Source organism: Trichosurus vulpecula, chromosome 1 (genome assembly GCF_011100635.1).
Source record: "Trichosurus vulpecula isolate mTriVul1 chromosome 1, mTriVul1.pri, whole genome shotgun sequence".
Taxonomy (NCBI): Eukaryota; Metazoa; Chordata; class Mammalia; order Diprotodontia; family Phalangeridae; genus Trichosurus; species Trichosurus vulpecula.
The window spans coordinates 237,152,711-237,177,855 of NC_050573.1; the positions used below are offsets into that span (position 1 = coordinate 237,152,711).

At 37.3% G+C, this 25,145-nt stretch overlaps 1 protein-coding gene across 3 annotated transcripts in view; it reads right to left on the reverse strand.

The window, feature by feature from the left end:
* SMCHD1 (structural maintenance of chromosomes flexible hinge domain containing 1) overlaps positions 1-25,145 on the reverse strand; it is a 167,285-nt gene that overhangs the window by 12,693 nt on the left and 129,447 nt on the right. For all 3 annotated transcript variants that reach the window (XM_036755134.1, XM_036755143.1, XM_036755153.1), the window contains exons 41-45: positions 18,321-18,443; positions 14,735-14,925; positions 5,924-6,033; positions 5,546-5,616; positions 2,250-2,421 (exon numbers count right to left, since the gene is read on the reverse strand). In XM_036755134.1, coding sequence (XP_036611029.1) covers positions 2,250-2,421; positions 5,546-5,616; positions 5,924-6,033; positions 14,735-14,925; positions 18,321-18,443 — 667 coding nt within the window. The remainder of the gene's footprint in view (positions 1-2,249; positions 2,422-5,545; positions 5,617-5,923; positions 6,034-14,734; positions 14,926-18,320; positions 18,444-25,145) is intronic.

Consider the following 25,145-nt stretch of genomic DNA (forward strand, 5'->3'; position numbering starts at 1 on the left):
TTTGCTTCTATTCCACTAGTAAACATGAACAGACAGACAGCAGGTACCCTTCATCATCATTTCCTCTTTACCCTTGGGTGCTTCCATACAGGCCAAACTGCCTTCCCACGTGAGTTTAAAGCATCATGTAGAAGATCTATTGCTTTGTATTACTGGCCAATCTAATTCCACGAAGGTCCTTTAGCTTCCCCACAATGAACTACTTTAGAACAGAAGTGACTATTCCAGATAATTGCTACTGACTGTATGAAGCATGAACTTAAAAAAAAACCTTTAAACATTTATGATAGAATTCTTTCTAATAAATATTTAACTGGCAAACAAATATTGATATAGGATCATAGATGTAGAACTGGAAGGGACTTTAGACACAGAGTTCAACCTCATCATTTTACAGTAGAAGAATCTGAAGTCACTTGCCCAAGGCCACACAAAAAGTATCTGAAGCAGGATTTAACCGAAGTCTTCCTGAACTCTAAGTCTAGTATCTACTATGCCACTAATTGACAATAAAATGCTAACACATATGCTGAGGCATGTGAAGGTCATTTCCCATACCCTCAATGGCTCCAATTGTCCTATTTTTAACTTAGTGGATTTCTTTTTATAGGGTTTTTGTCTTGCCTCATTGTCAGACTGTCAACTTCCAATTTTTGGTCCTGTCAGTGTGACTATTTTTGTAGGTTTCCCTGTCCCCTCTGACTTGATGTTTGTAATCTGTTATTGAAAGAGAAACCAAAACAGTGTGTAAAACAGTACAAAGAGACTGAGAAAATGACCAAATCTTTCCTTTCTGCTTTCTCTGATCCTTTTAATCCTGTCTCAAGGACTCTTGTATAAATAAAATGTGTGAACGTTTAATGTAATTTATCAAGTTAAGTCAAAAAACATTTATTAAGTGTTTTTGATGTAGGAGATACTGTATGTAGCACTGGGGATACAAAGGAAAGCAATAATAGTCCCGATCCTCAAGAAACTCATATTTTAATGATGGAAACATGCAAAAAACTGTCCAGAAGAGATAGACAGACAGAGCTATATAGCCAAATATCTATTTATTATTTCACCTTTGCAGCATCGTCTCCAACACTGCCACCACTCTGGTGTAGGCCCTCATCACCTCTTGCCTGGATTACCACAATAGCCTTCTGGTGGGTCTGCCTGCCTCAAGTCTCTTCCCACTCAAAGTCATTCTCTGTTCAGCCACTAAAGTGATTTTTCTAAAGCACAGGTTCAACCATGTCAAATCCTACTCAAACTTCAGTGGCTCTCTGTTGCCTCAAGTCAAATACAAAATCCTTGGCTTGGAGTTCAAAGTCATTAACTAGCCTCTCCTACACTTCCAAGCTTCTTATACCATTTTCCCCACCATGTACTCTTCAATAAAGTGACACTGGCCTCCTAGCTGTTCTATGAATAAGACACTCCATCTCTCAACTCCGGGCATTCTCTCCTACCTGGAATGTTCTCTTTCTTCATCCCTGCCTACTGCCTTCCTTTAAGTCCAACTAAAATCCTATCATCTTCAGGAAGGCTTTAACAACCTCTCAATTTCACTGTTTTAATTATGTCTTCTTTATCCTGCATGGAGTTTTTTTTTGTAATATTTGTTTGCTTGTTATCTCCCCGGTTAGACTGTGAGCTCACTGAGGTCAAGGATGGTCTTTTGCCTCTTTCTGAATAGCCATCACTGAGTACAATGCCTGGCCCATATGAAATGCTTAATAACACACTTTTCACGCACTCACACACAGTATAAATGGGAAGCAATATGAAAGGTAAAGCTTTAGAAGTGCAGGAGGGTAGAGAGAGATGGGAAAGGCCTCTTTCAAAAAAGTTGGGTTTCTGAGGAAGCCAGGAGGTAGAGGTTAGAAGAGAGAATTTCAGGTATAATATTAGGTGTTCAGATATTTGTTTTTTTCCTTTCCTTCTTGTTCCCGGTTATATTCTGGATAGCTGGATAAGTGATCACGGAGTAAATATAGTGTTATTATTTGGCAAAGAGGGATGGTGATATACAAAAGAAACTAGTGATAGACATACCATAATTTCAATAAATTGTAAGGGTGGAAAGATGAAAGAAAAAGATATCACCCAGTACTTAAAGCTGAAAACACAGGATGCTGACATCTGATATCACCCACATTTGTATAACTACTTCATTTGTTCTGTTAGAATCTCACATCAAATAGAACATTCTGACTCACTGTATACCATAAACAGATAATTAACAGAGCTAACAGACTTGCCTATGTTGACACTCAGGGTCTGATACAGTCTTGGAAGTGGGGCGCCAAATACCATCCCTCGAAGTTTGTCCATTGGAGGAGCTTTATTTTGTAGGCCTCCAAATTTTCCATTACTTCGAATTCGATCACCTTCTCTTGTTAGCAAAGTAGGACAATGGGTGATTTTAACAACCTATTATAAGTAAACGATACTATCAGTAAGTTATAAAAAGAGAATGAAAAAAGTATTTATTAAATTCCTCTGTTGGGTGCTGAAGGGATACACATAAAACTAAGAGAACGTCTCCTAAGTAGGAGAATGGATAGAACAATGGGTCTGGAGTCAGGAAGACCTGAATTCAACTCTGACCTTAGACACCTACTGTGCAACCCTGGACAAGTCACTTAACCTCTGTTTGTGTCTCAGTTTCCTCATCTGTAAAATGGAAACAATAATAGCACCTACATCCTAGGATTGCTGTGAGAATCAAATAAAATAATCAAACCTTGCAAACCTCGAAGCATTACAAAAAAGAAGAGATAAAACACTAAAGTAGAAGTTGCCAAGGTGTCATCGAACCATTAATGAGCACTCTGAGTTCATCCATTTCATCAGAGCCAAATCTGTCTAACTATATTATCATTTACGCACTGCTAAAATCTCGGTATTTAAAACTATTGAATTCTTTGATATACCACTTTAGTAACCCCATACAAAAAGGAATTGATATTAGTTTTAACATAAGGGAGACTTGATGAAACTATGTTGGATCTTTGCAATCACAGATAGGAGCTCACTATCCATCTCATGAATGATTTAACGTGGATTTTTCGGAGAAATTGAAGTCAAGTTCACTGGACTCTAGTTTTCAGATTCTGTTCTCTCCCCTTTGATGAAAATCAGGACACAATTTGCTCTCCTCTACTAGGGAAGTACTATTCTTAATGATCTTTTAAACATTCTAGACAGTGACTGATCAATTAGGGCTGCCATTTCTTTGGGAGGGGAAAAGGGAAGAATGATAAAAATAGTTACATTAGTAGTCATACGCATAATCAACAAAAAAGTAGTGCAAGCAAAATGTATGAATCTAAACTAAGACAATGGGAATGACGATAGAAAGTAGTATGCTTGGAATTCATTATGAAAGAAGAGTAGACAGGACTTGGAAAATGATAAGATACAGAGGAAGAAGGAAAAGGAAGAGGCAAAAAGTTCAGAAATTGAGAAGGGGAACCTGGATTTGGGTGAGGATAAGGAACTCGGTTAAGAATCTGAGGTAACAGTAAGCCAAGTGGGAATGTTCAGGAGACAACTGCAAATGTTAAATCAGAGTTCAACAAAGTTGGAGGAGTTAGAAATCTAAATTTGGGAGTTATCTGCATAAAAGTAAGAGTGGAAGCTCTAGAGGCTGAAGATGTAGCTAAAGGAAAACAACCACATTTAGGGAAAGGGGGAAAAAAGAAGCTAGCTAAGGACTGGTCAAAGAAGTATGAAGGAAATCTGGATCAAATAGCAACATAGAAATCACGGGAAAAAAAGATTTAAGGAGAGAGTCAAGTCAAAGCCTGTAAAGAAGACTAACAACTGAGAAATGGCAATAAATTGGGATACTGAGGGTTACTAGTACCTGTAAGAATGCAGTCGCAGTACAAGAGAAAGAATGGATGTCAGATGATTACGAGAGAAGACAGTGAGAATTAGATACATAGGATAGTAAGTAGAAGAGGCAATTTCTGCAGTAATAATCTATTAGTTAATCTGAGCCTGCATGTCCACACTGAGAATAGCTTTGAAAGGTAAATAATTAGCCTCCAAGATTATGTAGGGTTTTTTTTCCTTTAAAGGAGATGCCAGAGATTTTTAAAATATATGTAAATGTGTGTATATGTGTATGTATGTACATACTTTAAGGGAGACAGCATGAAAACAACTATATATAAACAAGACATAGAAAGATTTGGAGATATTCTTATGAGGGACGGAATAAGGAAAGGATTGTTGAAGAAAGTTGGATTTTAGATGTAAGCCAGGAAAGCCAATAGGCAGATATAAGGAGGGAAGAGAATTCCAGGCACGTGAGACAGACAATAAAAAGCCCAGAGGAAAGGTATGGAATATCTTATAGAAGAAATATGAAGTGCCCTGTGTAAGAAACAGTAAGGAGGGCAGTGTCACAAAATCTCAAGAGTATGTGAAAGGGAACAAGGTGTGGAGAAGACTAGAAAGGTAGGAGAGGGCAATGCTATAAAGGATTTTGAATGCCAACAGAGGATTTTATATTAGATCTGATCTTAGAGGTCCTAGGGAGCCACTGAAGTTTACTGAATAAGGGAACAACATAATCAGACCTATGTTTTAGGAAGATCAATTTGACAGATAAGGGGAGGATGGATTGGAAAAGGGAGATTTAAAGCAAAGGCAACCAGCAGGCTATTACAGTGGTTTAAGTGTGAGATGATGAGGGCCTCCACTAGTGTGGTGACAGCATTTGAGGAGAAAAGGAGCCTATACCAGAGATATTACAAAGGTAGAAATGATAGGATTTGACAACTAATTGTGTAAAGTGGCTGAGAAGTCAAGGTTGACTCCTTCATTCTAGACCTAGGTGAACTGGGAGGATGTGCTGCTATCCTCCTAATTAATGGGAAAATTAGGAAGAAGAGTTTGTTTGAGGAAAGATAATAAATTCAGTTTGAGACGCTTTGAATATATAGATATACTTTAATTCTGCAAAGAATTAACCATATCAAATGCCCCTGAGGCAACTCAGACTGACAGAGTTATACTGAAGGAATAAACTTATAAGACATTTTAAATAAAAATACTGTATATGTCATGGCCCACATGTAGCAAATTTACATGTGGGCATGCTATACATACCTATACATAATGGGACAATCAAAATTCTCCCATAGTGTAAAATAATTTAGGATAATTCAAAGCCATTAGAAGAGATAGCTCTAATTTCAAGAAAACAATATTAACCTAGTTTGCTTCAATTAACACTTGAAATCAGAGTCAAGTTATCAAAATGCAAATCTCTCCCAATATGTACTACATTATGTTATCTGGTTCACAACATTTACAACTGTAGGAAAGACATAATATTATCAGACCAGACTTTCAAAGCGTATTGACATTTCAGGTATTTTGAATGGTGTTAAGTTTTTTTGAGTTGTTTTCTCTCAAACTGCTAATAGGATTGACCGTCCCATACTTATATAACTATAATGGGTCTGGTTTTTGCAGTCGATTCCTTTAAAATGTAACATAAGGAAAAATTAAAACTAAAAACTCAAATAAATAAACATACCTCTTTTCTATAATGGTTGGCAGCATCCAAATTGTCCAAAATGATGGTATCTCCCAATAGCATCCCAAATACTAAAACAGAAAATTAATGAAAATCTAACTTCAAATTATAACTTTCCCTATTAATGCATTAAAATTATAGATAAATGACAAATATTTTCTTTAAGTGAACATGCCAATTTTTATTAAATATCTTCCTCCTAGACTAAGAATGACAAGTAAAATTGCCAACACTTAATAACAGCCTTCCATAGACAAAGTAACTTTCTGAAAACTAAAAGTATGAATTCACATAGCACTGCTAACAAAGACCTGATTCTGTGTGTTTTACCAAATAGATAGCTTCTGTCTCTACCCCTATCTAAAGATCATACTTTACCTGTTTGACAATGATCTGTATTGTCTGGAAATGTTAACAAATCTCTGGCAAATACTGGATTACCAAGAGGTCTGAAATAATTTTTTCCATTTCGTAAATGAGGAAGAGGCCTGGATGAAAAACAAGATATTAGAGTTAAGTAGCTCAAAAGAAACGCAAGATAAGCCAATTTAGAGAATCCAACCCCAAACGTTTACATGGAGTATTTGTGCCCAACCTGTGGTAGAGCATTCTGAGCTCATATTGGTCTGATCAGCAACAGGTGGATACACTGTAACTTGACACCTTTTTGGTCCTCTTCAAGAATGGAGGACAATAAAAAATCAAGTCTATACAGATAGATTCTCAAATCATTCCTTCCAACCTTGAGTCTTCTTCAACCCCATATGGCCCCTCCCAAGATAATCTACCCCCTGGATATTTTTCTGACACCTCAAATCCAAAATATCTAAAGCAGACTTTGGGCCAACATAGTAGTCTGAATGGAGGCAGGTCCCATCTCACGTACTGCAGGAAAAATAAAAATCACAGATCAAGAAATGAAATGAGAAACTACTGTGATTTCTACCCCACAAAAAAAAAGTCAGCCAGAAGACCATGGGCAATAGGAAAGGTGTTGCTAGCCCAGCCAGAGCCAAAACTAAGACAAACAAGTCAAAGGTCTCCTAAGACAATGAAAAACTGGCCAGAGACACTTACAGCCTGAAAGGTTTGGTATATGGAGGCAGGATGTCTCCCCCAATAAAGTCCCATGGTGGCTGGAAACCCATGAGGGCTCCTGAAATGGCTATAGAGCAGTAGCACCCAGTAAAAGCACAATGGTGCTCAAAGCAGGACAGCCATGGCCCAGAAGTTCTGAGGTCCTGGGATGCTACGACTCTTATCCTAAGATGCCAAAGAAGGCCTGAAAATCAATACTGTGAACTTCAAAGATCTAGAGGGGCCAAACTTGAGGAGCTAAAGGTCAACACAAAAAACCCAAGTGACCAAGGTAGACACAAAACAGAGCTGATCACCACCCTTCCCTCTAAAAATGGAGCGATCAGTAAACACAAAAAGATGTAGACCGTTATAAAGGATCATAATGGATCCAAAGATATCCAAAACTCTAAAGCAAGATAGTAATACCATAACAACTATAAGCAAAGATTAAAAGGGAAAAAAAAAATGGATTTCCCATGAAGACTACATGAATACTTAGAAGAAAACAGGAAATAATTTAAGAGTCATTGGATTCCTTAAAAGTCATGATTATAAAAGTAATGAAAAAAACTGGGGTGTTTTATGTTAAGAAATTCTAATGGGGGGCGGAGCCAAGATGGCAGCTGGAAAGCAGGGACTAGCGTGACCGAGACCCTCCAAAAACCTATAAAAAATGGCTCTGAACCAATTCTAGAACGGCAGAACCCACAAAACAGCAGAGGGAAGCAGGGCTCCAGCCCAGGACAGCCTGGATGGTCTCTGGGTGAGGTCTATCCCACACGGAGCTGGGAGCAGAGGGGAGCCGTGGGGAGCCGAGCCCAGCCGAGCCCAGTGTGAGCTGCGCGGACCAACCAGACCAGAAGCTGGGCGGAAAGTACCCTAGCGCCCTGAATTAGTTGGCTGTGGCAGTTACCAGACTTCTCAACCCACAAACACCAAAGACAGCGGAGAAGGTTAGTGGGAAAAGCTGTGGGAGTGGAAGGAGTTCATGGTTCCGCTACCAGCCCCAGGGTGGGGGGCCAGCGGAGGTGGGGCAGCTACAGCTGTTGTTGCTTCCGGCCCCAGGCCCACCTGGTGGGAGGAATTAAGTGGCGGATCAGAGCAGGAGTGCACAGCCTGCTGAATATCTAAGCCCAGTCCGGGTTGGGGGTTCTTGGGGAAGGAGCCGTGCTGGTGTGGCAGAGCTGGCACATCCCGCCACCCCCCCAAACGTGGAACATAGAACTCTTTAGTCTACAAGCAGTCATACCCCACTGAAAAACTCAAGGGTCAAGTTAGTTGGTTGGGAATATGGCCAGGCAGCGAAAACACACCCAGAGTCAGTCTCAGACTTTGGATTCTTTCTTTGCTGACAAAGAAGCCCAAAACATACAGCCTAAAGAAGTCAACAAAGTGCAAGAGCCTACACCAAAAGCCTCCAAGAAAAACATGAACTGGTCCCAGGCCATGGAAGAGCTCAAAAAGGATTTGGAAAAGCAAGTTAGAGAAGTAGAGGAAAAATTTGGAAGAGAATTGAGAAGCATGCGAGAAAACCATGAAAAACAAGTCAATGACTTGCTAAAAGAGACCCAAAAAAATACTGAAAAATACACTGAAGAAAACAACACCTTAAAAAATAGACTAACTCAAATGTCAAAAGAGCTCCAAAAAGCCAATGAGGAGAAGAATGCCTTGAAAGGCAGAATTAGCCAAATGGAAAAGGAGGTCCAAAAGAACACTGAAGAAAATACTACTTTAAAAATTAGATTGGAGCAAGTGGAAGCTAGTGACTTGATGAGAAATCAAGATATTATAAAACAGAACCAAAGGAATGAAAAAATGGAAGACAATGTGAAATATCTCATTGGAAAAACCACTGACCTGGAAAACAGATCCAGGAGAGAGAATTTAAAAATTATTGGACTACCTGAAAGCCATGATCAAAAAAAGAGCCTAGATATCATCTTGCAAGAAATTATCGAGAACTGCCCTGATATTCTAGAGCCACAAGGCAAAACAGAAATTGAAAGAATCCATCGATAGACTCCTCAAATAGATCCCAAAAAGAAATCTCCTAGGAATATTGCTGCCAAATTCCAGAGCTCCCAGATCAAGGAGAAAATACTGCAAGCAGCCAGAAAGAAACAATTTGAGTATTGTGGAAACACAATCAGAATAACCCAAGATCTGGCAGCTTCTACATTAAGAGATGGAAGGGCTTGGAATACGATATTCCGGAGATCAATGGAGCTAGGATTAAAACCAAGAATCACCTACCCAGCAAAACTGAGTATCATGCTCCAAGGCAAAATATGGACTTTTAATAAAATAGAGGACTTTCAAGCTTTCTCAGTGAAAAGACCAGAACTGAATAGAAAATTTGATTTTCAAGCACAAGAATCAAGAGAAGCATGAAAAGGTAATCAAGAAAAAGAACAAGAAAAAGAAATTCCAAGGGACTTACTAAAGTTGAACTGTTTTGTTTACATTCCCACATAGAAAGATGATGTGTATGATTCATGAGATCTCAGTATTAGGGTAGCTGAAGGGAATATGCGTATACATACATATCTATATATCTATATCTATATCTATATATATATATATATATAGAGAGAGAGAGAGAGAGAGTGCGCACGAGAGGACACGGTGAGTTAAAGATGAAGGGAAGATATGTAAAAGAAATAAAATCAAATTAAGGGATGAGAGAGGAACATATTGAGAGATGGGGTGGATTATCTCGCATAAAGGTGGCAAGAGGAAGCAGTTCTGTGGGAGGAGGGGAGAGGGCAGGTGAGGGGGAATGAGTGAATCTTGCTCTCATCAGATTGGGCCTGAGGAGAAAATACCATACCTACCCAATTGGGTATCTTACCCCACAGGAAAGAAGAGGGAAGAAAATAAAAAAAAAGGGGAGGGGGGGATGATGGAGGGGAGGGCAGATGGAGTGGAGGTAATCAAAAACAAACACTTTCAAAAGGGGACAGGATCAAGGGAGAAAATTCAGCAAAGGGGGATGGGTTGGGAAGGAGCAAAATATAGTTAGTCTTTCACAACATGAGTATTGTGGAAGGGTTATACATAATGATACACATGTGGCCTATGTTGAATTGCTTGACTTCTTAGGGAGGGTGGGTGGGAAGGGAGGAGGGGGGAGAATTTGGAACTCAAAGTTTTTAAAAACAGATGTTCAAAAACAATGGGAATGGGTTTAAGAGGGGGAAAATATATACATCTAAGAGAGTATAAAGGTCTTCTAAATTTAAAAAAGAAATAAAATTCTAAGGGGATAGGGAGGGGGAAAGGATAAAGGAGGGATCTTTAGACGGGAAGGTGAGGGAATAGATTAAAAGGGGGGGGTATAGAAAGGTGTTTAGATTTAGTGGAATGGGAGGATAAGGGAGGGAAGCTTTAGAGGAGAGGCAGATGGAACAGGTCAAAGGGCTGTATAAAAGGGTACTTAAATTTAGGGGAATGAGAGGATAAGGGAGGGACTGCTGGAGAGGGGGAGGGGCATCTGGGTGGCACAGTGAATAGAGCACAGTCCCTGGAGTCAGGAGGACCTGAGTTCAAATCTGGCCTCAGACACTTGATACTAACTGTGTGACTTTGGGCAAGTCACTTAACCCTGACTGTCTCACCTCTCCTCCTTAGGAAAAAAAAAAACAGCTATGCAAAATAAATGAAAAGTAAATAGGCTTAAAAACTAAGAATAACTTAATCTGCATAGCTGAGTATAATCATACAGGAAAGAGACCTTTAACAGAGGATTTTCAAACATCACTAATGAAAAGGCCAGAGATAAGTAAGAACTTTGAAATGCAAACACAAGATCGAAGAGAAATTTAGAAAAATAAAATCTAAGCAAATGAAAGGGCTATATGATAGAGAAGGCTCACTTTCCAATAGGAGAAATGTCCCTCAAAAACTTTTTCAATGGGCATGCAGATTCAAATAAGAAAAAAAGATATGGAGGTGGTTTGGTATGTTTCTGAGGACTAAGAGGAAAAAGAAAAAGGATGGCAAAAGAGAAATATATTAGTGTAGAAAGAAGGAATACATCATGATAGAAAGTTAGAGTAAGTCAAAAAGCATTTATTAAGTGATTACTATGGGCCAAGGACTGTGCTAAGCACTAGGAATACAACAAAAAGATACATATTCCCTGTCCTAAATGAGCTTACATTCTAAAGGTAGAAGACAACAAATACTATAAAAGGTGTGGTGGAGAAAGGAGGCCATAGAATCAGCAACAAAGCCCAGAGAGGAAGAAGTGAACATGGCTGGTCTAGGTACTCTACTTAAAATGGAGGTTTCTGGAAACAACTGGAAGTAATCAGGGGAAGGAGGTACAGGGGAGGCGGAATCTTCCAAAGAGAGAGATGGCTACTTTACAGGTGACTTTACAGGGTGAGAAGCGCTAGAATTTATTATTCCTAAGAACTGGGGTACGTGAGAAGAAAGATATACCAAAATGGTGGAAGTAACAGACATTAAATGAACCTTATTGTTATCTCTACTGGATAATGGAGAATTACACTCACAAACTAAGCTCACAAAATTTGGCCTACAAATACATCAAACTCAACAAAGGCACAGGCAAGAATGGGAGATGGTGGACAGGGAGGTGGGAGTTAAAGAGAACAATAATAATGAGACAGGAACAGTTACAATCAAATCAAACTTTCAAACATACTGAAGGAAGGTTTAAAAGGGGGTGGGAAGAAAGACCTAGAAATTAAGGAGGTACTCGTCAATTCAGAAATGGCTGATTAAATTTTGGTAAATAAATGTAATGGAATATTATTGTGCTATAATAAATGACATTAGAGATTATTTCAAAAAATTCTGGGAAATAGGACACGATGGAGAATGAAGTGAGCAGAACAAGAACAATTTAGCCAGTGAGAAAACTTTGAGACTTCAGAAATCTGATCAAAGCACATCAAAGGACTTATAATACTAACTTTCTGACAGAGAAGTGACAGACTCAAGGTGCAGACAGACATAACATTTTTGGCCATGGCCACTGGGTAGATTTGTTTTATTTAGCAGTGCTTATTCATTACAATGCTGTTGTTTATAATTTTAAATCGAAGGAACTAGGGATTGGGGGGGAAGGGGAAGAAAGTGGTGTAACAGCTAAAAGAGAAGGGCCACTAAACATTTAAACAACTGTACAGTGGTACAAAAGGAAACATATATAGGAAGCAGTTTTGAAAGTAATACATTGAATGTGGAAGAGATTTTAATTGATATATGAAAACGCTGATTTTTTTGCATTAAGTTCAGAACACATTTTCTAAAATCTATCTAAAAGTCATGCTTAGTATTGAGTGGAATGCTGAAATAGTGAAGCCCCCCTAGTGTGGGACAAGACTTTACCTCTCCTACCATCCACCCCAACCCTGCACCCCACCTTCTATATTTTTAGAAACTGTCCTGCTGAGAAAGTAGAGATAAGACACATCAGTAGACGGACACCTACAAGGTCCTGTTTATCTAGCTTTTACTCTCTTTTTGCTGAATACTAGTCCCTGATCTCACACCTGTCTTTTTGTTCTTTGTTCTCTGTTGCTGGGGAAAGATTCTGCATTTAGAATGTAAGTTCCAAACCCGGTCAATGGGAAGAGGAGCCAGTAGGGGGTGGGGGAACTCTGTGTTAGGGTCTATGTAACTTGCTTTGAGCTGTATGCCCCCCCCACACACACACACGCTGAGGTGTGTCCTTTTTCACGAGAAAAATAATAAACTCCTTTTACCTTTTCTCAAGAACTGTCTCTGCATTTTTTTAATGTGAGTAGTGGTCTCTGACCCACACACTATCTTTCCCCAAAAAATATGTTCCAGCTTCTGACTTCCCTATTTCTGTGTATAGCAGAAATTGATTCATTTTCAAAAGTTTGGTATTCAGTCTTAGACTCTACTCTCCCCTTTCGACTCTTACTTCTTCCATATCCAATCAGATGTCAAGTCTTATTGATGCTACCTCCACAATATGGCATATCATAAGGCTTTAATAAATGTTTGCTGATTGAATGATTGCTATCTCATGCTGTAGGTGCCTTTGCTGACTAGAACATGGGTCACTCCCAATATCTGCAATGTCCTACTGCTTCTGCCTATTGAAACCCTACAAATTCTTGATAGCACAACCCCAGTGCCATTTCCTATAAAGTAGGGTCCCACATACTCTACCATCCGACCAATATGCAGTAATGGTCTCTCTCTTTAATTGGACCTTTACAAAACAAGTATGCACATATCTGACAAATTTATCTCTATATATGCCTTACAATTATATTGGGCTATATACTCTGAGAAGCAAGGATCACTGTTCTCATCTAAACTTAGAACTTGACCTAAAAGGATAAATAAAAATCAAGCAGATAAAGAGGCGCAAATTAATGGTTAATTCGGTCATTACTGAGACTCAGATAATAATATTCAGCAAATACACATTTCTGTTTTTTATTTTACTGGATTCAGAGTAAAGAAAGAAATTTTGGAATGGTAAAGGGGATTCTAGACCACTAAGCAAAACAATGATGGGTAATGGATATCTAGGAAACATAGAAAAATGGGTTCAAAAGAGTAAAAAAGACAAAGTGACTTCTTTCCAATTTTTCCTAGTTTTCTGGTAGCATTAGTGTTCAAATAAATGCATTAATCAATAAGCATTTGGTGTATATCTACAACGTGACAGTTACTAACTATGCTAGGCAGTAGGAACACAGATTTTTTTTTTAAGTTATGGCCCTCAAAGGATCAGAAAGACAACATATATACATGTAAATATACAAAAATCAAGCAGAAAATAAATATAAGGTAATCTGTGGAGAGAGGCAATAATAGATTGGTAGAGAAGGAAGGTGGGGGTGGAAATTAGTCATTATGTAAGAGGGGGCAGATGGGCTGAGACGGAAATTAGCAGGCCATTATAATAGTACAGGAAAAAAGTGATGAGACCTTGAATTAAGTGGTTGTGGCTGAGTAAAAGAGAAAGAGATGTACATGAAGAGAGACTATGGGGCGAGGGGTGAAGAGTTGGACAAGAATATTCCTAACAACTGATAAAACTGAATATACAGGAATAGAATATAAATTATGACAACAAAATAAAAATAAATAAATAAATAAATAAATAAATAAATAAATAAATAGATAAATAAATAAATAAATGGAAAGACCAACAATAAAAACAACTAAAACTCAAAGCTATGTAATCATAATGATCAAACTTGGCTCCAGGGAAGAAATGAGAAAATCCACCTAGATGGGAGATAATGGGAATAGAACATATAAAAGCTGTTACACTCTGCTTACGTGTTAGCTTTTCTTTTTTTTTTCTTTTTGTTATAAGGGATAGTACCCTGGGTAGGGAAAGACTTTATTAAAAAATAAAGGTCAAGTAAACGCAAAAGACATCAATAAAAAAAATTTTTAAAGATTTTGGAGAGGGAGGTTTCAGTTCAATGATGAGTTCAGAAGCCAGATTATAGGAGAGAATAAAAAAATAAGAAAAAGAAGCCATGAGTTATTATCAAATATCAGTAAGTTTTGAGGGCTATGTAAAACTTTTATCTCTCTCCAATATAGCCTGGAATTTTCATTTCCAGCTTAGTCTAATTCAGTCACTCTGCTATATAGACTGTTTCCCTTTTGATCTCTCCTCTAACTGAAAAGCACAAAACGGCGAAGAAAGGGTGAAAGGAGAAACCTAGCTATTCCTTTTAAATATACTATAATATATAGCACTGCATTAGTGGGATATCCCTATTCATGGAATGTTATAAACTTGTATTCAGCAAATACTATGAATCTGCTCTTGATTTTTTGTATGTGCACATATATAATGTAACAATCCTCATAAATTAAATTTCAAATGTGATCAGTACCACTATATTATTAACACTGATAAGAATGGCAGTGTAACTATGAGGCACTTATTAATGGTGCTCCATAAATATGAAGGCAAAATTTGCAATTATTTAAATGATTTACTATTCTCTAAGTTATTTTAAATGTCTTTTAAAAAAATTGGTCCCAATTTAAATTATTTTTATCCAAAAAAGAAAAAGATCTTAGAAAAGTACTTTAGAAAAAATATTAAGTTCACATTTTTCTAACCTGTTCCAGTCTGGAAGAGTCTTCTTATAAATAGAATCAAGTGGCAACACCTGTTGTCGACCCTGAGTTTCATCAAAGATTCTACGAGCAGCATCAGTGGTTAGAGTGACCACACAGTCCATGTCGCTTGCCAAATGCCAAGAAATAACCTTTGCAGCTTCATCATCTTCAATCTGTGCCAAGTGTGCAATCTATAAACCACATTCAAAATTACAATTCAAAAATGCACAAAAATGTGAAGATTTTAAAAGTCCAAGTGTACATTTGCTTAAATAATACCACTTTGATGGTTACAAATATCTTAAATTTAGAAATCCTGAAAACTTTAACATATTTTTTAATCCACTTAAAAATGTATTGAGAATACTCCAGGGTCAAAAAAATTTGTTTACTGGCTCAAATCCTTTACACTTAACATTTTGTACAGTTTTTGTCCCTAAATAGTTAAATTCTTTAGATCTGAAAAGATGGCAAATGAAAAAATGAGAAGGTATTTAACATTGTAACAGACAATTCATAAACCATTTAAAATACATATACTGAGAAAGTTTTCTCAAATATTCGTATATTACATTAATAAAAATCTACTTTAAAATAAATTTTGTAGATTCTCACTATTCTTTAACTTGAAATGTTGCTTATTTGTAAGACTATGGTCTCACAATGTATGCCTTTTAAAAGTAAGTTCCTAGTTCAAGTTTCACAGAATGTTCTATAGAATATCACTGTCTTGAAAAGTTGGTTCCAGCTTGTCTACTAATAGTCCTTTTGTCTGCTTCTGCTTTGTAATCAAAACCTGCCACACGCACTACAGTGAAAGTCACCAAAATCATTATGCTTGGGCCACAATTTTCCAGGATTTAACCAAGGAGAAAAAGGGAAAGGAGGCAGGAAGAAAATTAGAGAAGCTAGCTTCAGAGTAACAATATCTGCAGGAAAAGAGAGAGATTTCAATTGTGGAACACTCATATTCACCTTTGTTATATAATTAGGTTTCACTTATGGGTAGTGATGATTTTAGCATTTCATAAGATATGTATGTTATTAGACTATTTTTGAAATCACAGTGCAACCCAAAGCTAACTGCCTGGTAGATGAGTGACCAAAAAGACATCTATATACTGAAGCAGCTGTTGGTGAGGATACATGCAGAAGCTGTCTTTCAACTCATCCTGTTTAACACTCAGAGTTAGCCAGAAGTCAAAAGTTCTGAGATGTCTTTATCAGTGGAATAAGGTGAGACTGGTAGACAAAACTAATTTTGTTCAAAAGTGCCTAACTCTACAGATGAATTCATTCTGATCAAAAGCAAAAGCAATGCTTGGATGTCATTTATTTACAAGATCTAAATACAGATTCTGAAAATAGATTAAAACTAAAGATAATTTAAAAGTGAATTTTGTTCCCTCCAACCTTAGTAACTTTTCTATTTTGTTGAATACAACCTAAGCTAGTACTGCTATTTAATTATTAATTTTTCAGCATTTAATGGTATTGGCAGTGGCCCTGAAAAGATAAAATAATTTCATAGTATTTTTAACTTGAGGAGAAAATTACTGAAGCATCTGAGGGTTAAACCAAACCATCCCCCTCCAGGACTGAAGTAGACTCCCTCATGCATTTGTGCTAAGTCAAGAAGGCAAGGAACTAATAAATACAAAAAAGAAAGACAAAGAAGTTAAACAGAGGAATAATTTTTCTGCTGGTTGGGGGAGCTTGGATTTTTGGCTATTGGTTACTTATTAAAGTTTTTTAAGCCTTTCTTTTCAAGACTCAACCTTAGGTGGCTAGGAAAGTGGCATACTGTAATTAAGTATGATCTCAGCATTTAGACGAAGCAGGAAAAGGAGAAAATAATTTCCATGTTGTTCTTATGATTGATTCTAAGTGTCCAGTAACACGCAGAAAACTCTCAACTCTAGTTTCCTTATAGGGATAGAAATTTCTCTTTCAATTTCTCTTTTTTTTCTTGGAATGAGAAGGAAGAAGAAAAAAAAAATTAAAAGAAAGGAACATCTTTTTAATGGATTAAAAAATTTTGTTAAGTCACTTCTAGTATTAAACTTCATTTAAGCTCTGGCAAATTATCTCTCATTCATGCTTTATGACTGTTTGAATCACTTGAAATAGGGTTCCATTCTGCCTGAATGACTGGAAATTGAATCTTTTATAAATATATAAATGTTTGGGAATAAATAACCATTTCTACAAATCTACTTTCTCAGTGAGAATATTTTACAAAGGTAAAAAAAACTAAACCTAGAACTTACATGTCTTGTTCCACAATCTGTGTGGTTTTCGTGCTTTGTAAAAACTATTTTTTTAACTTTTTTTCAGAATTTCTAATTTTTAAGTCGGTATTAAAAATGATTTAAATGAAGATGACTACCCAATCATAATGTAAACACTACCCCACTTCTTTGATGTGCTTCTACATAGTCCACCAATGAAAAGAGGAATAGTCTCAAACTACTCAATGCTACTATATAAGGAAACTCGATCTCTGACTTTATGGCATATTGTTGACATATAACATCAAAGCAGAAATTTCTTTCACTTGCTCAATAATGAAATTTGTTGCTATTTAAACTGACCAACATCCAGAGTTGATGAAAAATTAAGAACAGTTTCTCATCTTAATTCCTGACAATATTAATGCAGCCTTGCATGGTACTCAAGAAGTTTGTGAGTAAATATTACCTGCAGAGGAGGAGGAAGTGTTGCACTGAGTCTAGATGCATCGCTTCCTTCCGCCCTGTAGGTATTACCATGCTCATAACAGTTTTAGTGGTATATAAGGGTAAATCAGAATTCAGGAGCCTGAGGAAAGAGTAGGAAAAAAAGATGTACAGACAAAGATGAGGAAAAGCAGGCAAAAAGGGGATACAAATACACTCATTCACAAACACACTAAGTAAAAAAAAAAAAAACAACCCAAAAATTTAGAGAAGAAAAAGCTGAAAATAAAAAAGAAGCCTATAAAGGAAAGGATTAAACCCAACTAGAAAGAGAAAGAACCTCCTATTAGTTGAAAATATGACGACTGGGTTAAAAAACAGATAAAATTAACAATACACAATCAGAAATTGCTAAGATAAAATAACCTCACTCACCTGGAAACAGGCAAAATTGATGGAATAAAAGACAAAAAGATAAGAGAAAGAAAAAGTGCACTATTTCTGCTGTTAAGAAACATTCAAATTGTACTTGTTTTACAAAAATAAATTCTCAGAGCATCTTGAAACATCATTTGTCAACATTTCAGAATCAGTACTTACATTAAATTTTTATCTTTTTTGTCACTCTTCTTCTGCATCTCATTCAAATCACCTACTTATAATCTGATGAACCAATAAAAAGCTAAACAAGAACAAAGCCCTAAAAGAACAACTAACCTATTTATTTAAATTCTATCACATCTATCACTGGGAACAGGACTTATGGAATTACTGGTGCATATCTATTTCAAACTTGGCTAGAGCAAAAGCAAACACTGAAAAAGAGACATGCTATTATTTGAGTTAATTTGAGAGAGAAAATATCCTAAACTACTCTTCAAAAGAGTTAAAGATAGAAAGAAACTCACCTTTCCTAAAATGTCTGGATTGCCTTTAGGGCAGTTTGGAAGGGTACATGATCTCCTAGGTTGCTTCTTTAGTCCCTCTTGTTCTGATACCTTTTGTTTCAGAAGCACATCAATATGAGACAGCTGTAAATTACAAATGAATGACAAAGCATCCTTTAAGCACTCACTATGTACCAGGCACTGTGCAAAGAGCTAGGAATTTAAAGGTAGAAAGTGAGACTGTCCCCGACTTCAAGGAGCTTACATTCTAACAGGGGGAGATAATATAAGGGAGTAATAGACAGGGAATGGAATTTGAGCTAGAGATGACAAGGATGTCAACTGATCCACTGGGCAGTCAACTGACACCCCTTTCAATGGTACTGAGATTTCACTACTGTGCTCAGAATAAAAATTGGAAATATAGGGGAAGGGAACCTAACACATTGGGATAAGGCAGATAGGAAGAACTAAAATGACTAAAACCTTAACTGTTAGAAATGTACTGCAATTAATTTTGCTTAAAGAGTAAGTTAGGTGGAAGCGTGGATAATGTGCTGGGCCTGGGATCAGGAAGACCTAAGTTCAAATTCAGCCTTAGATGTATACTAGCTATATGATCTTGGGCAAGTCACTTAACCTATCTGCCTCAGTTTCTGCATCTGTAAAATAGGGATAATAACAGCAACTTACCTCTCAAGGTTGTCATGATGATAAAATGATCATATCTATAAAAGTCTGCAAACCTTAAAATTCTACATAAATGCCAACTACCACCTCCACTTCCACAATTACCACCATCCCCACACCACTACTACTACTACTACTACGATGACTACTACGACAACGACGATGACGATGACGACTACTACTACTACTACTACTACTACTACAGTTTGAATCAAGAGAAAATACTAACTTGAACAATTTAAGAAACAAAACTAAGAAACGAAACTAAAATCTTAAATACTCATTACTTACAGGAACTAGATTGCTAGGAAACTACGAACTGCCTTGATTTTCCATTTCATTATGAAAGGTATTATCACTTAGGATGAGTATTTGGGCGTTGACATGGTTTGTAAAAAGATAAGATAGGCTAAATGTCACTAAACCCACTTGAAACATCCTAGTAATAATTATCAAGTCCACAGACTTCAAACTGCCAAGGCACAATATTAAATATCATCTCTTCAGCATGCCAGCTCTTTTTCTATTTGAGAAATGATTTATCCATGTAAAGTAAGGAACCAGAAAATCTACACTGAAAATGCCCTCTTTTCTCTTTCTCTCCCTCTACTCCATGTCATTGTTTTCAGAGTTCCCTCTTCTGGGCTAAAGTAAGCTATTCAGTTAGACGAGCTGATTAAGTAATGTTGCTTAGCCACCTTCTCTGCTCTGTTCTACCAACTGCTGCAGTGATCTTCCTTGTATCCCTGACACTCTTCATTTTGAATGCCTCACTGGAAAACCTCTCTCCACTAGCCTCCAAAGTTAGCCAATCAATCAACAAATATTTAATAAGCACCTACTATGTGCCAGACACTTCCCCAAATGCTGGCCAATATGTCTTTTCTTAACAAATGACCTCACTTCTACTTTACAGAAAAAAAATAAAATTTATCTATCACAAGTTGCCCTTTTCCTGTATTTTATACCTCAAAATTTCTCTTTTATTTTCATACATCTTCTCTATATTTATTCCAGATTCAGAGGATGAAGGGACCCTTGTCTTTTGCTGGTGCCTTTGATCTGATCTATACTTATTCCCTTCCACATCACAGGGCACCCCCACCATCTGGAAAATCCGAGTAAAAATTTTTGGGCCTCTCTTCAAATCATAGAAGTCTGAATTTTGTCTTTTTCTTTGACAGGACATTTAAAGTATCTTATTATTAAATCTGGGTTAGGTATTTGGCCATAGGCTATATATAGGTCAATGTCAAGTAAAAATACTCCTAAAAAAATACAAAAAGGGCAGCTAGGTGGCTCAGTGAGTAAGGTACGGGCCCTGAAGTCAGGAGGATCTAAGTTCAAATCCTGTCTCAGACATGTGACACACTCACTAGCTGTGTGGCCTTGGGCAAGTCACTTAACCCCAATTGCCCTGCCTTTCCCCCTCCAAAAAAGAAAAAGAAAAAAAAATAAAAAATACAAAAAAATTTTAAAATGAAACAAATTTGAGGAAAATAATACTGAACATACTGAATAATACTGAGCATACTGTTTTTTTTTTTAACGAAAAACATTTTTAAAAATTTTGAAATTCCTTAGTTTTGTAGAATAAGTAAGTAGTAACTATTTACTTACTAGTAATCTTTCATTTTTAATGAACTTGTTTTCCAGGACTTTAGGCAACATTAACATGCTTATGTTCACTTTGGGAAATAGGGAGAAGCTACTGCAATTCAGTTTGCAGAGCTTTTGTTAAATAAAACTTGGTTAAACTACTTAGACTGCTACATTTAAGAAAAATCTGATGGTTTTAAAATTTTTTACTCTGATTATCTTCTCAGGGATGCTAAACTTTTTCTGTCTCATCCGCTGGCCTTCACATGTCTGCAGCTTCTGCAAAACTTCTCCAAAACTCCCATTTACAGTAATTTCTTATGCTGACCTGCAATATATTGAAACCACGATGGGGAAAGTCACAATGTGAAAGGGATAACTATATATTTCTAATCTTCAATCTTTCCATGTTTACTGGCTCCTATTTCTTAGCACAATTAAATATTCCTTTTCTAAGCTTCACTTTGCCTCTGCATCCCAAGCTACCATCCTCTTTCTCTCCTACCTTTCATTCTATATAAATTCTGCATTTGTAGAGTGTACACCCTTCTGTCTTTGGTTAAACATGATGTTCCTCTTAAAAAGGTGAACCAGGAAGCATTAGGTTCAATTGCAGATTATATGGGTTGTAAAATCTAATTTGTTTTCTTAGTTTTCTTTTTTTGGGGAAGAGAATAATAAACATTTTATTTAAATAAAAAAAAAAACCTACCAGTTGCCTACTATCTACAAGTTGTCTCCATTTGCTCATCACTCTCTCATTTCACACTACTTTGCAATATGGTTTCCAACCTGAACTTTTAACTGAAACTGTCAACTGAAACCAAGGGCATTTTCTCATCCTGATTCTTTGACCTTTCTGTAATTTTTGACACTGTTAACTACTTCTGTTCTCCATGATACTCATCTTCTTCCATTAGATTCCATGACTATACTCTCCCTTTTTGATTCACCTACTTTTCCAACTCACAGGTTGTGGTTGTCCTTTGTTCTCGCAGAGGACCATGACATCAGAGAAATGATGACATGACTTGCAGTTGACTTGATTTGAGTGAGGGAGGGCGCTGCAAGGTCACCAGCTTCACTTTCTCCTCCAGTGCCATCGGAGTCCAGTGGCCAGATATTCCTAAGGTTGACTGGAGATGGCCCAGGATGCAATGGGAGACCCTGGCCCTTTTAGGCTAAGGTCTTTCCAGGTTCTTGCTTTGAGTGAGGTTAACTCCCATTCAGTGAATATGCCTCTTTGAGAAGTTAATCAAGGGATGGCTCCCCTTTAATAAAGAAAAAAAATCAAACTGATGTCATGGTCCTCTTCGAGAACAAAGGACAAACACGACCTGTGAGTAGCCTCTCCTCTCCTCACCTCACCTCAGGCATACCTGAGGGTGCTATGCCCAAAGGAAGGTACAATTCTGCTTGGGTAACATCAAGACCAATCCTTAGACCCAATTCACTCTGGAGCTCATAACTGGACAACAGGTCCCTGCTGTCCTAGCATAGAGAGAATGTGAATAGTAAATAGTAACTGTTTCTCTTTGTCCAGGAACCCTGAGGATCTTTCCCTCCCAATTTGATTTTCTTTTTTTTATTAAAGGGGCCATCTCTTGAATAAATTTCTTAAAGAGGCCTATTCACTGAACAGGAGTTACCTCACTCAAAGTGAGACCCTGGAAAGATCTTAGCCTAAAAGGGCCAGGGTCTCCCAATGCATCCTGGGTCATCTCCAGTCATCCTGGTGAATATCAGGCCACAGGACCCAGAGGGCTGTGGAGGAGAAAGTGAGGCTGGTGACCGTGCACAGCCCTCCCTCACTCAAATCAAAGTCAGATGCAAGTCATGTCATCATCTCCCTGATGTCATGGTCCTCTTCAAGAATGAAGGACAAACACAACAACTCTTCCAAATATTCCTTTCCAGTCTCCTTGGTTAGATTATTATTACAAACCCCTGCACCTCCTCACCCCCACCCTCCCCACACACTCTGCGTTTGGCTCTGTGCTTGGATCTTTTTCTCTTTTTTGTTCATTTCATTAATTGCCATGAGTTCAATTATTATCACTTCACCTTTTGCCCAGACTATTACAAAAGTCATGTTTCCCTGCTTTGTCTTATCTCCGTAAAGCTATTTAAAAGTTCTGTGAAACATAAGTTCTGACCACACTGACAATCCTTCACTCAAAAATCCTCAATGGCTCCGTAGGGTCTCTAGGTCAAATTATAAATGCCTCAATCTAGGATTTAAAGCCCTCTATAATACAGCTGCCACCTTGCCTTTTCAGTCTTGTACAATAATAGTCCCCTTCATTCACTTTCTGTTCCAGTCAACTGGCCTGCTAGCTGTTTCCTACATACAATATTCCAATTTCTTACTCCATACTTTTGAACACGTGGCCTCCAATGGCATATACTTTCTACTTACCAATACCTACTAAAATCCTAGCTTCTTCAAGATATAAGTGCAGTACTACCTTCAACATGCCTCCTTTCCAATAACTAGCACTTGTTCCCATCTGAAATCACCATTACCTTAACTGTATGTAGGTGTGCATATGTTGTATTCAACTCCCTAACCTTCATCCCTTTGCCCCTTGAGGCCTCGAAGACTACTACTATGTGAGGTGGGACAAGTCACTTAGCCTCTCAGAGCTACAGGTAACGTAATAAGACTCTTAAGTTGCAAAGAAATGCCTGTATTGGATGACGGATTCTTATCTGGGTGTTTCTTAAATCAATGAAATTACAAGTCCAATACATATCCCTATTATGCTATCATCAGAGGCTTATATGAAGTAATGATAAATGTCTGTTAAATGGTATTCTGGTGATGTTTGTACATGCCATCAAATGTGATGCAAAATGAAAGTCACTGTCTTCCCTCTAAATTTTTCAATATTTGTTAGGGCATTATTAAACTCCTATTCACCTGGATTGAACCTTCCTAGATTCTTGCTTCTTATCCTCAACCCTGCCCCCATTATCTAATCAATAAGTTATGAAGTTTAGTTAATTCTATTTACTGAAAACTCTTGCATCTATCCCTTTCTCTTCACTCACATGGCCAATATCCTATTTGAGGTCCTCTTCTGCCTTAAGCCTGAACTATTGCAGGAGATGCCCTGATTAAGTCTACTTGCTTTGAAGCCTTCCTTTCTTCAATCTACCCTTCGTGGTGGTACCTGTTAAAACAATTATGGTCAGGCACAGGTTTGCCCATGTTACTCTCAGTTCAAAAACTTTCATGAACAAAAGATTTAGGACTGAAGTGTACTTACGATCTAATTTAGTCAAATCCCTTCATTTTACAGACACCGAAATAAGGCCTAGAGAGGTTAAATGACTTGTTGAACTCACTTGAACAGAGCAAAGATTGAAATAAAGGTCCTCTGATGTCAAATACCTGCTCCAAAGATAAAATAAAACAACTCTGCCTGGTATTAAAGGCCCTTCAGAATCTGGGTGCAACCTACAGTTACCTACCCAACACACAAGAGTATGGACATGAAGTCAGAGAGCCCCAGGTTCAGCCACTCACACTTCAGTTCATTTCAAAAATAAAGCCTACTCTCTCTATGCAAGGTATTATGCTAACACTAGAAAACAGAAAGACAGAACAAAACAACCTTCTCTGCCCTCAAGGAATTGGAATGTGGCATCCAACCTAAACTACTTAACCTCAAAGAGCAATTCATTAAGGCTTATCTAAACACTTTAAGTACGCACTGTTGGCCTTTTTCTTATTTACTTTGAAAAAAATCTCATAAGAACTAAGAAAAAAGTTGAATTTGTTGGTTTACAAATTAGTAAGGCAGGATGAAATATATTTCTACACGAAACTGGTAAATGTTAAAGAAGTTAAAGTATTTAAGATAACTTTCATCTAACAGCTAGATTTCACACAATTAAACACTACAACTATCGTTTCAAAAACGGACAAATTTTTATTTTACATGTCCGAATCAGTAAAGAAGTAATGAGAAAAATGTACAATTTATTTGTCTTCCTTTGTTTTGAACGAGCCTTTGGCAGGAGAAGGGAAAGGCAGTACTCTGAATTTTCATAGTCCTTTGCCTTTCATTGTGGCCTTTCAAGATGTCCTTTTCATTCTTTCTCTCTTCTTATATTTACAATATATATGGCTTTTCTCAGGGGACACTATATTACTATAGGCCACCTTTTAGTGTTACTATAGCCCCAAAAACTGGACTGTTTTCAAGTTTCAGATAAAACCCCATCTTTTTACAGGAAGCCTCCCCTGATTCAGCTTAATGTTACTACCTTCTCTCTGTTGAGTATTTCCTGTTCACCCTGTAAACAGCTTGTTTATACATAGTTATTTGCATCTTGTTGCCCACATTAGGTTATGAGTTCCTTGAGAACAGAGACAGTCTTTTGCCTTCCTTGGTATAGGCCACATGTGGCCTTCTAGGTCCTTGGGTGTGGCCTTTTGACAAAGTCCAAGTTTTACAGAACAAATCCTTTTATTAAGGGAATTTGTTCTGCGAAGTTTGGCTTCAGTCAAAGGGATGCACTTGAGGACCTAGAGGGTCACATATAGCC